This window comes from Puntigrus tetrazona, chromosome 1 (assembly GCF_018831695.1).
Source record: "Puntigrus tetrazona isolate hp1 chromosome 1, ASM1883169v1, whole genome shotgun sequence".
NCBI classification, from domain to species: Eukaryota; Metazoa; Chordata; class Actinopteri; order Cypriniformes; family Cyprinidae; genus Puntigrus; species Puntigrus tetrazona.
Window position 1 is genome coordinate 6,011,769 of NC_056699.1, and position 16,295 is coordinate 6,028,063.

Sequence of the window (16,295 nt, forward strand, 5' to 3'; positions counted from 1 at the left end):
CCGTTTCCTGGCAGACTGTTAGTGCGAATGCAATGGGCCGATATGTCACCATTGTGTGTGTTTTCAGGGCAGTGTTGGTACTGGAGTACAGGTGCTGGCAGTGTCTCATTCTGGTATCAAACTTCTCAAGACAGTCAAAAGCAGCACTGCAGCTCCCGACTACTTCCGAGTGCTCCGTCCATACAGGTTCGTCATCCTTCCAGACGTACAGTATAACCGTCTGTCAGCTGTACACCTGCTAAAGCATCTAAACTCTCCCGCAGCTACACAGACATCCTGTTTGTGACCATCCCCTCTCAAAACATGCTGGAGTTTAATCTGATGAATGAGAAATTGATTCTGTTCTCGGCCAAAGCTCCTCAGATCAAACATATGGTTGATCTCTTCATCGCTCACCTTAAGGAGGTACGGAAAGGGCTTTCTCTTGTCGTAATTTCTTAAAGGAATAGTTCACCCAAAAGCAAAAATTACCCCATATTTTACTCAACCCCAAGCCATCCTATGTTTATATCACTTTCCTCTTTCTGAGTCTTTCTGAGATCTTGGAATCTTCAAGCTTGGTAATGATTGTGGATGGTGGCCATTATTTTGAAGCTTCATAAATAGTAAAACTGATCTATATGCCTCCAGGGGTTAACAAATGTCTTCTTAAGCAGACTGATGAGTTTTTGTAACAAAAATATATATATTTTTAAAATTATGGCTTCGTGGCTGACCTCTGACTTGGCGTATGGCATGTAAGCGCAAGTAGAGAAGTGAATAGACGAACGAGGATAAAGCAATGCTAAGTTAAGGAGCCTTCACACTGTCAAAGGCTCTGATGTTAAACAAGCAATGCCGTACTTCTGACTTCTTCTGCAGGATTCTGAGTATGTCGTAGCAGAGAGAAACTTCATCACAGACGACAGAGCTCTTCTCGGCTTCCATAAAGGAGATATCATTCGTCTGCAGGCCATGGATGGGTTAGAGGAGGGTGAGAAGAATCTCTAGAATGGAGCTCTTAATATTTGCATTCCATCAGATGAGCTGCAGTTAACCTTGGAAAGGCTTGTCCTTGATACTCCAGGAAATCTGTGAGGGGGGGATTAACCACTGTCTATGCATTTTAAATGAAAACTGTGTTTCAGGTCAGAGTTACGGGTGCGTGGTGAAGAAAAAAGTCATTTACCTCGAGGAGCTGAAGAGAGGCACCCCAGATTTTGGTTCGACATTTAACAAACAACATTTTTAAATTGTGCAACTGCACTTGAAATTAGAGATCTTTTGTAATGTAATGAAATTATATATTTATAAAAATCCATGCATTCATTTTTCAGTGTTAATAAAAAACAAAATACAGAAATAATGGTAGCACTTTGCAATAAAACTGATTAGATAACATTGGTAAATAACATTAATAAACGTGAACTAAGAATGAACGATACGTTTAGAGCAGTTGTTAATCTTAATGTTAATTTCAAGCATTTACTAATGCATTATTAAAATCAGAGTTGTGTTTGTTAACATTAGTTAATGCACTGTGAACTAACATGAACAACTGTATTTTTATTATCTGATATCTGAACAAAGATTAATAAATAGTAAATGTAGTGTTCGTTGTTTCTTCAAGTTAGTTAAAACATTAAATAATGTTAACAAATGATACCTTATTGTGAAGCGTTATCAAAAAAATAGGCTGTTTTCTATCATTTTCTATCAGAAATTGCTATTATTGTTATAATACTATAATACTATAATATTGTCTTTTCAAATGCAAAAAAAATTATAAATAAATTGTAGAATAAGCTAAATAAGTTACGAATGTTTTTCCAGGCTGGAGGTACGGAGCGGTGCAGGGTCGGAGTGGAGCATTCCCCAAGGATTGCGTGGTTCCTGTAGCTGCTCCTGATTTCCTGAGTCTCCCGGCAGAGAGGAGAGATGAGCCGAGGGACAGACAGGGCCGAGTGGCAGCATCAGGGGCTATCGCTCTCGCAGTGGCCTCCACCGCAGCTGCACATGAGCTGGACCCGTCACTAGAGGTATATATACACAGTATCACATCATATCTTCACTATATCTCTGTGACATGGTGTTTGATGGCTGATATGATGTAATATATTGTGTATGTATATCGTAGAATTGCATAATTGTATAATGATTGCAACTGTGATGACAATAAAAGTGCTGCAATTAAACCTTTGTTAATCTTTAAAGGTAAAAGTTTTCTGTTTCAAGAGATTATTATCATAAGTATTGCATAGTTGTTAATGCATCTGTTTTGCGATTCTTAGTCTGATGGATTCGGGGATTTCAGCGACACTGAAGCTGAGGGGAATATTCTTTTGGACAGTCAGTACAACATGGTGGAGTTTGCCAGGAAACATTTCCGAACGTCAGACGGAAACCAGAGGTAAAATTGACGTAACTGCTATTATAGTAAAACATTTTCATTTATTTATACATCTTTGCATCTATTTATGCACCATTTACATCTTTACATCTACACGATTTTTTTGCGTGAATAGTGATTCGTTCAGAGATAAATCCAAAAAAGGGAAAGGAAATAAAGACCCTGCAGAGATGGTGAAATTCAGCAAGGTACTATGCCCACAATGCATGCATAAATATATTAAGACATTCAAATACACAAAAACTAGTAACAATATTTAGCTGAAAAGTTACAGTAAAGACATTTGCAGTGTTACAAAAGATTTCTATTTCAAATAAATCCTGTTCTTTTGATTTTTTTGTATTCATTAATAAAGGTTAAAAAATAGTCAGGTTCACAAAATGTTTAAACGGTAAAAATTCTTTTCAACATTGCTAATATTAAAAAATGTTTTTTTAACATGTTTTTTGAAGAATCACGTGACAGGAGTAATGATGCTGAAAATTCAGCTTTATAAATTCTGTTTTGAAAAAATGCTCATTTTAAATTGTGGTAGTATTTTAAAACATTTACTGTATTTTGAATTTAGTAAATGCATCCTTAGTGAGCATTTTGAACAAAGCATACATATACATTGAAAATACCCAAAAAGACCCATGTGAAACTTCTGATCTCCTATTTTCTCCAGAACCCTATCCTGGAGTCCCTCATAGACTTCACTGACCCCAACATGAACCGGGTTGCTTCTGAAATTTTCCTGAGTGAGATAAGAGATATATCACAGCCAATCCATCTGCTTTGTTTTTGTTTTGTTTAGCATCGTATCTCAAGCTTTATTTCTTTGTTTTGGGTGTAGCCATAATGAAGTTCATGGGAGATCATCCTCTCAGAGGCCAGTCAGAGCAGTTTGTGGTTTGCACCTTCCTGAAGGTAAAGCACAGCCTCTCATCTGCGTGACCAGCTGTAACTGTTGCCGTAATGCACATAGACCCTCGGTTGCGTTTATTCGTTTGTTTTACATCTTTGTTTTCGTAGTTAACGGGTGAATATGGACTGATGAAGGATGAGGCGTACTGTCAAGTCCTCAAACAGATTACAGCCAACACCAGCTCTAAACCGTGAGATATGCCCTTCTTTTTTGCTGTGTTTTTTGTTGTTTGTTTGACAGTGTTAAGCTGTGAGTGTTTGGTTGTGTTATGTTACAGTGACAGCTGTCAGAAGGGCTGGCGGTTACTCTACATTCTGACGGCATTTTACCGCTGCTCTGAAGTGCTCAAACCATTCTTACTCAAGTTCCTACGAGACGTCTGCAGAAGTCCAGAAGTGCTTTTTCATGGTAATTATACATCACATATGCGCATTTAACGTATGTTAGCCTCCAACTATTTTTATGAGGCACATTGATCTAATATTATTTAATGTGCGATCTACAGGGATTGCTAAAGCTTGTGAGCAGAACCTGAGAAAGACCTTTCAGTTCGGTGGCAGGAGCGTTTACCCCAGCGGCATGGAGCTCAAAGCCATAATGGTCAATAAATACACATAAACACAAGACCGTACAGACCTCCACCCCCGTGACACATATGTACACAACCAACTCACATTTCAAAAAACTGGGGTCCACGTGATTTGATGGAATTTGAAGCAATGATTTGAACTTTCTATGAACGTATGTGTTTTTCAGGCTGGTCGGAGCTCAAAGCGACAGCTGTTTCTATTTCCTGGAGGAATTGAGAGACATTTGAAGATCAAAACCTGCTCAGTAAGTCTCTTTTCTTGTGTGTCGGTTTATATGTTCTATTACATGTGATTAAATTTGTAAGTTGAGATAGAAGCTGAAGTTGCTTTGTGTGCAGGTTGCACTGGATGTCATAGAGGAGTTGTGTTATGAGATGGCGTTACAAAGGCTGGAGGCAATGGATGAGTACACAATTTTCATAGTGATCAACAGAGGTACAGATCGCTTCCTTACACCTCATTCAAGGCCCATAACTATAAAGATAACAATAACGATAACTACACTACCAGTCAAACGTTTGTGAAATGTTTGTTTTTTTTAAAGATGCCTCTTCTGTTCACCAAGCTTGCATTCATTTGATCCAAAGTGCAGCAAAAATTAGAAAATATTTGTACTTTTTAAAAAGTGTTTTATTTGAATATATTTTAAAATGTAATTTATCCCTATGATTTTAAAGATTAATTTTTAGCATCATTATTCAAGTCACGTGAAATCCTAATATTCTGGTTTGCTGCTCAAAAAAACATTTATTTTGTTGAAAACAGATTATAATTTTTTCAGGTTTCTATGATGAATAGAAGAAAAGAATGTCTTATATAATAGAAGAATTATCTGAAATAGAAATCTTTTTTAAAATGATAAATGTCTTCATCATCAAATTTTTAAACCAACTTAAAGCATTCTTGCTAAATAAAACGTATATGCATATGCAAAGCGCTTTTGTCATCTCTAATGCTCACAGTCTTTAATGTAAATAATGTAAAAAATGGGGGGGGGTGTATTATGCAAGTATGCACGGCATACAAAAAAAGGTTTAAAAGTTAAAAAGTAGTATTCTTTATTGTCACATTTTATGTTTAATTCAGCAGCTGAATTAAAAAGTTACTTCTGCTTTTACATCTGGTTCATTAGTCACATTATAGAAATAAAAATATATCAAGTCGAGCGTTGCATTATATGCTATATTTGTTTATTTTAGCAATTGCAGCATAAGTAGATAATACATTAGGTACTTTTCTCAATACAAATAAATAAAAGTAATTTGATAAAATAAAATGCTTTGAAAACAACATGAGTAGTACACTACTAGATTGATTCACTTATATTTTTGATGTCATTCAGGCCTGAATGTGCGGCCCCTCAATAAGAGAGAGTACATATTAGACATCGCAACCGAGGCTGAGCAGGTCGATCCCAACTACAGCTTCTGGTTCAGACGAGTCATCTGGGCCCATCCACTTAAGTTCGACAATGAGCTCTGTGTCACCATGCACTATAACCAGGCAAGACACGTCTGTCCTATCACATGTGTCCTAACCAGATACAATGCACTAAATCGTCAAACAAAACAAAATAATTTACTGGAGCACATTTTATGTGACAATAATATATGCGTAAAACATACACGATACATTACACTATTATATCTTAAATATAATGTGTCTACACCTATATTGTTCCTTCGTAATTGTGTATTTGTACAGGTTCTGCCAGACTACCTGAAGGGTCTGTTGAATGTGGTACCTCAGGGAAAGATCAGTGAACAGCAGTTTAACCAGTTTGCCAAACTTGCTGCTCTTCAGCACAGAGCCAAAGACAGTCTCTACACGCCTACTATGTATGTTTCAATTTTAGACATTCTTCTTTATGTACTTTTACCTATACATGTAATTTAACCTTGTTTACCTAATGGATTTACCTAATGGATAATCAGAATCAATGACATTTCTCAAAAAAGACCAAGTTATCTGAGATATGTTATCAGCATTTCATTGTATGTCAGCAGTTGATTTAATTTAAAGTAAAAATAGTAATATTGTGAAATGTTATTGCAATTTAAAAAACGATTTTTTAGTTAAATATATTGCAAAATGTAATTTATTTCTGTGATGCAGTGAAGAATTTAGAGCATTATCTTTAACATGCTAATGTGGCCGATGTGACACTTCTTATTAATATGAATTAAAACATTATTGTTTTTGTGGAAACTTTTTCTTTGATGAATAGAGAGAATACCTTTTATTTTAAACACAGATGATGTAACTGTAAAGGCCTTCATTGTCGTTTTTGATCAGTTTAATACATCTAAGATGAAAATAAGTATTAACTTCCTACAAACAAACACTTACTACCTCCAAACTTTAAACAGAGGACAAATCTCGGCACTATTTTCCTTTGAGATGTTTAAAGTCTATTCAGTATCAGCATATTGACTCAAAAATGTTCTCTTTCTTTAGTCATGAGCTGACAGAATACGTCCCAGTTGAGATCTTTGGCAGACAAGTGCCTCAGCAGTGGATGCAGCTGGTTGCCCAACATGTACATGCCGTCCAGAGCCTGAACCCTCACCAGGCCAGATCCCAGTTCCTGGGTATTTCATTCTCAAACACCCTTATTCACTTTCGTAATCAGATGTTACCATGACGAAAAGCAAGGTTTGAAGAATCGTTTGTGTGTGTACTTGTACTTCAGGTTTGGTGTGTGCGTTTCCCATGTTTGGATCGTCCTTCTTTTACATCCAAAGCAGCAGCAACAGCACCATTTCTGCACCGTGCGTCCTCGCTGTCAGTCAGAATGGACTGCACTTCCTTCACAAAGACACTCATGTGCGTATCGCAAACACACAGACTTCTAACGGTAAAGTAGGGTTCCTATAGGCCCTAAAAAGTCTTGCACTTCCACAAAATAAGGTGTTCAATTTAAAGTTGTGGCATAAGATGTTGCATAAATTGCAAAAAATGTATATATTTCTCTGTGTTTTTGACTAGCTCTAAGTATCTACACATTTGTAAAGGTTTCTAAAGCCATACAATACCATTTTTGTAGATAATTAAAAACATGTTTACATAGTTGTTTCACTGAAAAAAAGTAATTTTGGGCAGATTCCAGGCCAGAATTGCAGTACCCATATCAACCTCTTGCTTTAATCTGTATGATCCTGCACACTTCCAGTTGTCCAAAAACACAGCAGGAATCATGTTATGTTTATGATTGAAAGTTTTTTTTGACAGATATATGTCCTTCCTAGTTGTTTTTTTGTTTGTTTTATCATTAACTCACTTAATTTGGAGGAAAAAAGCACTGAGGAAGAACTTTATTTTCATGCAATGTTATCAGAAGGTACAGTAAAAGTTTATTCTATATTTTAGTTAAGCAGGATAAAAAAAGACTGGTTAATTAAAAGTTGTATTTTCAAACTTGGAAGTGCTGCTAATGCTACTAATACAACTCCTCAGACATTTACATACTACAGTTATACCTTAAATGATCTTCAGCAGGTCTTAAAATGTCTTAAATGTGTTTTAAAAGCCTTAATCGAACCTGCAGAAACTTTCAAAATGTATTTTCCGACGGCAGGAGGTGCAGGTGAAGTTCCCGCTGAAGCTGATTCAGTCTGCTCACACACAGCGGCCCAGCGCTGGATCCAGTTACCCTTATGTAGACGTGCTGATAGGAGACTTAACCAACCACAGAGTCACACAGTTACAGCTGGAACAGGTAACACACACTCAACGGCATGGGAACAGTGCAAACGTATGAATGAATGATTCAATAATGCATATATATGCTGTTTGTAGGGTCTGGAGCTGTGTCGGGTCATCGCCATGCACATTGAGAATATGCTCTCTGTCCGAGAGAAGAGGCTGACGCTGCCGCCCAGTGAAATCACCATGCTCTAACAAAGTCTGTATACCAACAAATACTACGCTTTCTGCATATGCGAAGTCTAGAATCAGGTTATTTTCCATTCGCTGATTCTCTCATCACGACTAAACCATACCTCTCAATGCAATGTTTGCACTAATCATGTGTAGTTGTTCACATGTTATGTACAGAAGACACAAAATGAATAAAAAGCATTATTTTTGTATCGAACGCATAATATTTATACAGATGGATTATTATTGTGCAAAACTGTACTGTAGATGCGGAAGTACTGAAATGTTTTTATATTAAACGTTTACCACTTGCAGGTATAAGTTTGAGTGAAGAGAGACGTTACTCAGGAGAACAGCGTGAATGTAATCTTTTTTCAATCGCATTCTCTTACGCAGGCTTTCAATGAAATGGTAGTTTTCAAAGTAATGTAATTACTTTTTACACAGTCAAACTTTGTATATTTAATTATTAATTAACATACGAGATCAAGGTACGAGGTCATTACATTTGTATTATTTTTTTCTACAGTTTTCTAAATAAATGTATTGATTGAAACCTAAGTTAATAAACTTGCCTGCAGTAATTGTCTTTAACTTCACAACATTTTGGAGAAACTGGAAAATGAATGTCACTTCTGTGATCTAATAAATTAATGTGATTAAAATGCAGGAATTTAGTAAATGCATAAGCCGCTTGTTTTTCAATTTTATTGTTTTTATTCTCAAAAATGGGATTAATTAAAAACCCCTCTGAGGCATCTGGGATCTTGTACGGGTTTTTAACTGGCTTAATTTTGCACATCAGTTATTGTTGCATAACCATTTTGATGATGGCAAAATCACAGTAGTTAATCAGAATAAATTAAAAAATGAACATGACATTTTATTTGACTAAAAATGTATTTCTGAAACATTGTAAACATTTCTAAGCATATAAATGGAAATGCAAATAATTAAAAATAAGTGAAAAAAAAAAAAATAAGCTTATACCACTTTTGCACAGTATAGATTTTTATTAGTGTTAACAATATTGCTTATAATATTAATTTCAATACGCCTAATTACAGTGTCCGTTAAAGTCCCCATGAACTGGAAGCTTGCAACCGATTTTACTTCAGTGTTGTGACATTCTTCAGAGAAAGCAGGCGTTTCATTCAGAAATGAACATGACGTTGGAGGGGCGTGGTTAAGGATGTTTTTTTGTTTATTGCAAGTCTTCTTTGCTTTCTTGTTAACAATTATACAAGAACAAATGTTCTCCAAAGTGGTGCAGTAGTCCTTAGTTTCCTGAAAGAAATTGATAAACTTTGGCTTGGATCCTGACCAGTTCAGTACAGTGCATGCATACATCAAAATTATTTAACGTGAAAATTATATTTGTTAAAGATTAAATGTTCCATATCCACCCAGAATATCCTTGTGTATGCACAATTATAAAACAGTTTATGACTTGTTAAACAAAAGCACAAGAATAATCAATATCCAAATTATATTTCTCTCTAATACACTTTCACCATGTAAAATTTTACATGTAACCTCTTTATTATTTCAGCAGTACATTACAAAAAATGCGCCAAGCCATATTCCGATTTATATTTATAAATACATCGGTCCACATTACACTTTTATAAGTACACTGTAAAAAATAAGTGTCATTTTAAAATCTTTTAAAAATGCTACAGAAAAAAAAAGTTAACAGGTTAACAGTAAATTCCCGTACTATATATAGGGAAAAACTGTGAAACATCTAACCAAAATTAATGTTTTTTTAACAGTATTTTGTTGTTATTTGTACAGTTTTTAGAAGTAATTAGAAGAAATCAATGTAAAATCTACAGATAAAAACTGATATTCCTGGAATTCCCTGGATAGTAATCATTTACTGGTTTATATTAAAATTGTATTTTTATACTGTATATTTATACTGTAAAATGTAAAGTTTTGTCAAAACCGTATATGTCAAAAAAATAAATATATATATTAAATTTTGAATTCATGCAAACTTTTAAACTCAAGTTTGAGTCCGTACTCCCCATCTGCTTTCCATGTTCCTGCAAAAAGGTTTGTTTCAATAATAATAATAATAATAAAATCGTGATGATAATTTGGAAAGATCGCAAAAACTTTTATAAAATCGCTTTTTTATAGCCGCAGGGGTAACGCTGACAGCTGATCGCAGAGCTCATTGGCTGTCACCGGACCAGACCCTCGTGCCTACGCTCAAGGTATGACGCGCATGCGCAGCTCGCCAAACAGTTTTGGTTCCACGAGTTTATGTTCTCTCCACGGTTCCGTGCAGTCTTACGGAAGCATAATATTTACTGTTTTTCGGATGCGATATAGCAGGCTGATCAGCACGGCGGCTGCGGTGAGCAGAAGGCGTGTGTTTCAAACAACGTGCAGCAGCCTGGTCCACTGGAAGCTAGTGGGTGGCGTAGCCGTGCTAGGTGCTAATGTTATGAACGCAGGAAAACGCCGCCTGTGATTGACAGCCCAGTCACCGCTTTGCGTTACCGATTCGGTCGGGTTGCTCGAGGAATGGGGCAGTGGAAACTTTGGTTGGTTTAATTTGCTGAACGGAGGAAAGAGGAGGCAGGCGGCACCGGGCCTTCGGTCACGTCGCACACGACTTCAGTGACCGACACTATCGTTATAACATGGGGACCTGAGGCGAATTCGGGTCAAACAACATTTCTGCCGCGGTTTATCGGACTTTGCTGCTGAAATGGCCGGTTTTACGGATCTGCGGGAGAAGCTGAAGTCGATGACGCCGCACAGAGACAAAGTTTTCGAGCACAGCAACGGCGAGAAGCGCAAATACCGCGAGTCGGATGACGACGACGATGACCGGCGCGACGCGGAGGCGCGGAAAGTCAAGAGCAGCGTCAAGCAAGCTCATATCTTCACACAGGAGGAGTGCGTGCGCATCGAGGCCAAGATAGACGAGGTGGTCGCCAAGGGAGACAAGGGGCTCTACCGGGAGCACACGGTGGACCGGGCGCCGCTGAGGAACAAGTACTTTTTGGTGAGGGATACACTTACGGGTCGCAGCTGGAGAAGCGCGGGCCCGGGCAGGAGCGGCTATATTCCAGAGGCGAGGTGGACGAAATACCGGACTGGGTGCACGAGCTGGTCATCGATCGTCTCGTGACGCACGGCGTCATACCGGAGGGCTTCGTTAATAGCGCCGTGATCAACGACTATCAGCCCGGTGGCTGCATCGTGTCCCACGTGGACCCCATCCACATTTTCGAGCGACCGATCGTCTCGGTGTCGTTCTTCAGCGACAGCGCGCTCTGCTTCGGCTGCAAGTTCCAGTTCAAGCCCATCCGTGTGTCCGAGCCGGTGCTCTACCTGCCCGTCAGGCGCGGCAGCGTCACCGTCCTCAGGTCGGTACCGGTGCGAACATTGCTCTGTCACAGTTCATTTCCAGGATTTTTTTTTATAAATGGTTCCTTACCAAGAAGTTGCTGTGCTGTGCAGTAATAGTAATACTATGGTATTACTGGTTATTATTATTACTATTATAGTACTACTATGGGGCATGTCCAAAATTCCATCAAAGTATGTTCTAGTACAGTTTTGCGAATTGAGTTGCACGTGTAATATTCTATTTGTAATATATATATATATATATATATATATATATATATATATATATATATATATATATATATATATATATATATAAATAGATAATACCTTGTTTTATTCTGTGGTGCCCTGTAATTATCATGTTTAAATACTATGGTGTTTACATTGTACTTCAAAAGATAAATATGTTACAAAACAGTACTGTAGTTGTGATACCACGATGGCTCAGTGATTATTTTAGTATCACTGAAATACTATTACTGTTGTTTTTTTGTTTTTTTTTGTTTCATTTTAAAGTTGTAGTAATGCTGTTGTTTAAAATGTCTTTATAGTTTTCATTGTTTTCGTTTGTTTATATCTTCTAGAACCGAGCTGTAAAGAACGATTAACTTAATTCAACTAAATTCATATAATAATTATGTTGCAAACTAGCTGAAATCTTAATGTCACTTTTATTGTGACTTAGCTTTTCACGATAAGTTATGGTCTAAAAACATTGTTTAAAATGTAATAAAATATTATTCTTGCTCACGTTCACTGCTTTCGTTGCTTTTAGCGGCTATGCAGCCGATGACATCACGCACTGCATCCGCCCACAAGACATCAAGGAGAGGAGAGCTGTCATCATTCTGAGAAAGTACGTTTCGAGTCGGAGTTGTTCTTGAAAGGTCTGTAAGCACGCGTGGGGGTGAACGCTGCCCTGATATCCGCTCTTTGTTTTATTGCAGGACGAGACCGGATGCCCCTCGTTTGAGCTCCAGTTCACTGAGCCCATCCATCCACTCCTCTGAGAGACGACACATACTCAAAGCCAAACGCTCGCACCGCAAGGCCGACCCAGATGCTGCACACAGGTACGACAGGCAACAAGTCCGCACCCTACATAGGCTATACGTACGTCACAATACAGATCTGTCACCATCTTTTGTTTTATTGCACTAAGTATGCTTTGGTGTGTCACTCACCCCACTCTGTCTGTGCTGTAGACATAAGTAATAGGCAATATAGCTTGGCTTATTCAGGAGAGTTGCACAGGGGCTTCTTCCAGCAATCTGGCTGGATTTTCTACAGAATCATCAGATTTTATAAATCTAGTTCATAATGTTAAAAAGTGAAATGTATTTATTTACCTAAAATAGTTTGTGCCGCAAATAACATGCTTAAAATTATATACACTATCGCGTGATACCGAAGACTGGAGAAATTATGCTAAAAATTCTGCTTTGCGTCACAGGTATCAATTACATTTAATATATTTTTGCTCAAATAAGTGCATCCTTGGTGAGCATTAGAGACTCGTTTTAAAAACACTGATGTCTGCTGACCCCAAATTTGTGGATTAAGAGAGTATTTCTAGTATTATCCATCTGCAGAACGTTCATGCTGCAGTCACTATGAACTGTCATTAAAAATAGAGTTGCGTTAAGATCCTTTTTATGTTCCTTGGAAAAAAATAAACCACATGCATGTTTGGAACGGCATGAGGGTGAGTAAATGATGAGAAGATTTCCACGGTCCTTTTAAAGGGCTCATCAGACGCCCATTTTCCACAATTTATGATTCTTCAAAGGTGGTGTAAAACAACACCTTTTTACCTTGCTTGTAGGTAGTGCAGGGAGCACATTCATGTTTTTTATTCTTGCTTAAGTTTTGTCTTGCTATAGGTGGTTTTTGACTTGAGCAAAAAAGGGTTAATGCAAATATTGGAAAATGGACTGAGTAAATTTGTCTATATGGCAAAGCCTTACTAAACAGCAGACAGATCTCATAGCATCTAAATAGCGTCATAGCGTCTTTTTGAAATGCCTGATGGTCATCGATCGTCATATATATGTGTATGTATAGGTATATATTTGTGTGTGTGTGTATATGTGTGTATATATATATATATATATATATATATATATATATATATATATATATATATATATATATATATGTGTGTATATATATATATATATATGTGTATATATATATATATATATATATATATATATATATATATATATATATATATATATATATATATATATATATATATATATATATATGTATATATATATGTGTGTGTGTGTTCTCAGTGAGACGCGTTTAGCTGTATAGGTGGGGCGTTGGATGGGGAAAGCTCTGTTTGCGTCATTGTAGCCTAAGAGAGCGCTTATTATTTATGGGGATATAAAGAAAAACACTGGGTGGATTTTGTAGACGCACTGCCAACACACTTTTCTTTTGTTCAAACACTATGTAAAAGTGATTTTTGCATCTGTTGTCTCCTGACACAAAGTGACTGCAATCCACACATACAGGTTGCTAAAAGCTTTTTGCTCTTTTCTCCTGCAGGCCTCGTATTTTAGAGATGGACAAAGAGCTGCAGAGGCGGTCCCTCTCTTCCCGACAGAGACGTCACGACGGAGACAGTTCAGAGAACTCGTGGAGGAGAGCTGACGAGAGAGAGCCGGGCTCACGCTACGCACATGACCACACACCCGCTCGACGAGTCAAAATGAGACGTCACTGAGGCGCAGCCGGGACTCAATGCTGATCTCCTCAGACGCTTTTACGTTTGCTCGAGGGGACCGGAAGCCAGCAGAGTGACTCAGTAAAAGACATGCTTCCGGTGTGAGTGAACTCAAGGACATTAGGCAGCAGCTGCTTTACTTATTAAAAGGCTTTATCTATCTATTCAGACATATCATTAAGATCCACTATATTTTGTTCTGTGTTTAAAGGAAGCATATGGAATAAAAAGACATGTAAACTGACTAATGGGAATCAGTCATAATTCATTACTTTGCACTCCAGTTAACTTCACGTGCCGGTGCCATGCATACATCTCATTCACAAAACAACATCAAATAAAAATGTGTATTGGATTTTTGAAAACTGCTCATGAACATGGTTGATTTAATTATTATTATTTTATTCGATTTTTTTTTTTTTGCTTTGAGTTTTGTTGGACACATTTTTGCAATCACTCATAATCAAAATTGAGAGGAGAGGAGAAAAGAAAAGGCAGAATTTGTTCATGCTGATAGACTGAGTAATGTTAATAGTATGATAATAAATTGAATTGATTTGCATTCAGTGGCTTGTAAGTGCGTTTATCTATGCACGGGTTTACTAACAAAAACAAGATCAAATCGAAGGCCTAGAACATTTGATATGCTTGACATGCACAATATTATTTTCTGAAACGGGATAAAATATTACATTAGTCACCTTTTCATTTGAATGTTGTTTTTGTTCTTGATGCTTATTTTTTTCCTCCCCCCATTTAAGGGTGGTGTTGCCATTATAATAACTTTGACTTCTGACTATAAGTTCTGATTTGACAACCATGGTGTATTTGTATTTGGCTCTTTATATCTTAAGGAAAGAATTCATGCCAACATTACATCTGACATTTGAGACCTGTACAAGACTGTCATAATGGCACCAGTTTGTGTTTTGTTAATTTATTTGTTTCTGAGGTTGAACGGAAGTAAAGAAAATGCAGAAGAAAGATGATAAAGTATCTTTCCCATTGCAGGTGCACACCAGAAAAGTGAATATGAGACTATATATAGAATATTTTTGTTTAAATCAAATGGAGTAGATTAGACTGTATAAAAGATTAAAGGAAGATGTTCAGTGTGTTCATGAAAGATTCTGTTTGTTCATTATTTTTCTGGTTCTGAAAGTGAGATCATCCATAGCTGTTTGTATTTTGTATCATTTTTATAACCTTTAAACACCAAAACAATTCAATCTCCAGTTTGCATTGCCCGTTAATATGGAATTAGGAACCTAATTTTCTGTCTACATTTAACATGCATGAAAATGGTTTACATTTTTGCTCCAAGTCTTATAATTTACACTATGCAACGTTTTATTCAGTTTAGAAATAAAAATGTAAATATTTAGTGTGGCTGGATTTCTGTGCCATCTTGAATTGTTAATATAAACTATTTACCTCAATGTACCCACTGTTTACCCAATAAATATCCCACAGCTTATTTCTTCAAGCACTGGCTGTAAGTAGATAGAGTGGTGGCTGTCCACTAGATGGTATGAGAACATTCTCAGCAGTTTTTTTTATTATTATTGAAAACTATATTGGTAGATTACAGTTTAGTGCAGTGGTTCCCAACCGGTGTGCCGCGGCACTAAGGGGTGCCGTGAGATCTTTTGAGGGTGCCGCCAAAATTTCAACAAAATTTTTTTATTAAGGCAGAATCAGTGTAAACAGTATTCTCATATCATCTAGGACTAGGTATAAGGTGTTGTTGCATGCAAACTCTCGAAATGAAACCAATAAATAAATAACAATAAAAAAGCTACGGAGATTTTAAATATCTATTTCCTTATAAGGGTGCCGGGAACTTTTGAAAGGCTTTCCAAGGGTGCCTCAAACAAGAAAAGGTTGGGAACCACTGGTTTAGTGGCTAGTGTTAATGATATTGTTTTACATCTAAATCTCGGAGGAGACGTTACTGTTTACAGTTCATAGAAGGGTGATAAAACAACATCAAATGTATAACCAATGTACTCCTTATGAAGCTATAATTTTAATAAATCTATTTTACATATAAATAAACCAGTGCTAATGTAACATTGAACTGATTAATGTGGATCATGTTTTTAAATAATTTATAAGCACAAAATACAATTAAGTAATAATGTACAAATTATTTTATATATGATTCTGTTTCGCCATACATATTAAACAACAGCAAAAATGTACGTTCTATTTCCTAAAATGCATTACACAATAAAAAAAAACAATTAAAAAATATAAAATTCAATAATACTTTTTTTTGTATTTCGAAAATTATTAGAAAAAATGTAGCCCCCGCATTAAATTAATAGTTATATAAGATATGTTTTTTTTATTTTTGTCCACGCAATCACCGTGAAGTGCTGACGTATGGAGATGCTGTCATCTCATTGGTCCACA

At 36.7% G+C, this 16,295-nt stretch overlaps 2 protein-coding genes across 2 annotated transcripts in view; both read left to right on the forward strand.

Annotated features, from left to right (window-relative positions):
* myo15ab (myosin XVAb) overlaps positions 1 to 8,187 on the forward strand; it is a 35,518-nt gene extending 27,331 nt beyond the window's left edge. Inside the window, 20 exon segments of the mRNA XM_043236243.1 lie at positions 68 to 186; positions 264 to 405; positions 862 to 973; positions 1,128 to 1,202; positions 1,813 to 2,018; positions 2,271 to 2,389; positions 2,517 to 2,577; positions 3,057 to 3,129; positions 3,225 to 3,298; positions 3,404 to 3,486; positions 3,574 to 3,704; positions 3,802 to 3,896; positions 4,053 to 4,130; positions 4,225 to 4,321; positions 5,229 to 5,389; positions 5,591 to 5,724; positions 6,344 to 6,477; positions 6,579 to 6,712; positions 7,464 to 7,604; positions 7,685 to 8,187. Coding sequence (XP_043092178.1) covers positions 68 to 186; positions 264 to 405; positions 862 to 973; positions 1,128 to 1,202; positions 1,813 to 2,018; positions 2,271 to 2,389; positions 2,517 to 2,577; positions 3,057 to 3,129; positions 3,225 to 3,298; positions 3,404 to 3,486; positions 3,574 to 3,704; positions 3,802 to 3,896; positions 4,053 to 4,130; positions 4,225 to 4,321; positions 5,229 to 5,389; positions 5,591 to 5,724; positions 6,344 to 6,477; positions 6,579 to 6,712; positions 7,464 to 7,604; positions 7,685 to 7,786 — 2,271 coding nt within the window. The 3' untranslated portion in view covers positions 7,787 to 8,187.
* A 1,777-nt stretch (positions 8,188 to 9,964) lies between these two features.
* alkbh5 (alkB homolog 5, RNA demethylase) lies at positions 9,965 to 15,354 on the forward strand. The gene is given in 5 exon segments (XM_043242062.1): positions 9,965 to 10,782; positions 10,785 to 11,154; positions 11,916 to 11,996; positions 12,088 to 12,213; positions 13,700 to 15,354. Coding segments are annotated over 5 exon segments (1,047 nt in total). The 5' UTR covers positions 9,965 to 10,490; the 3' UTR covers positions 13,878 to 15,354.
* Positions 15,355 to 16,295: the final 941 nt, after the last annotated feature.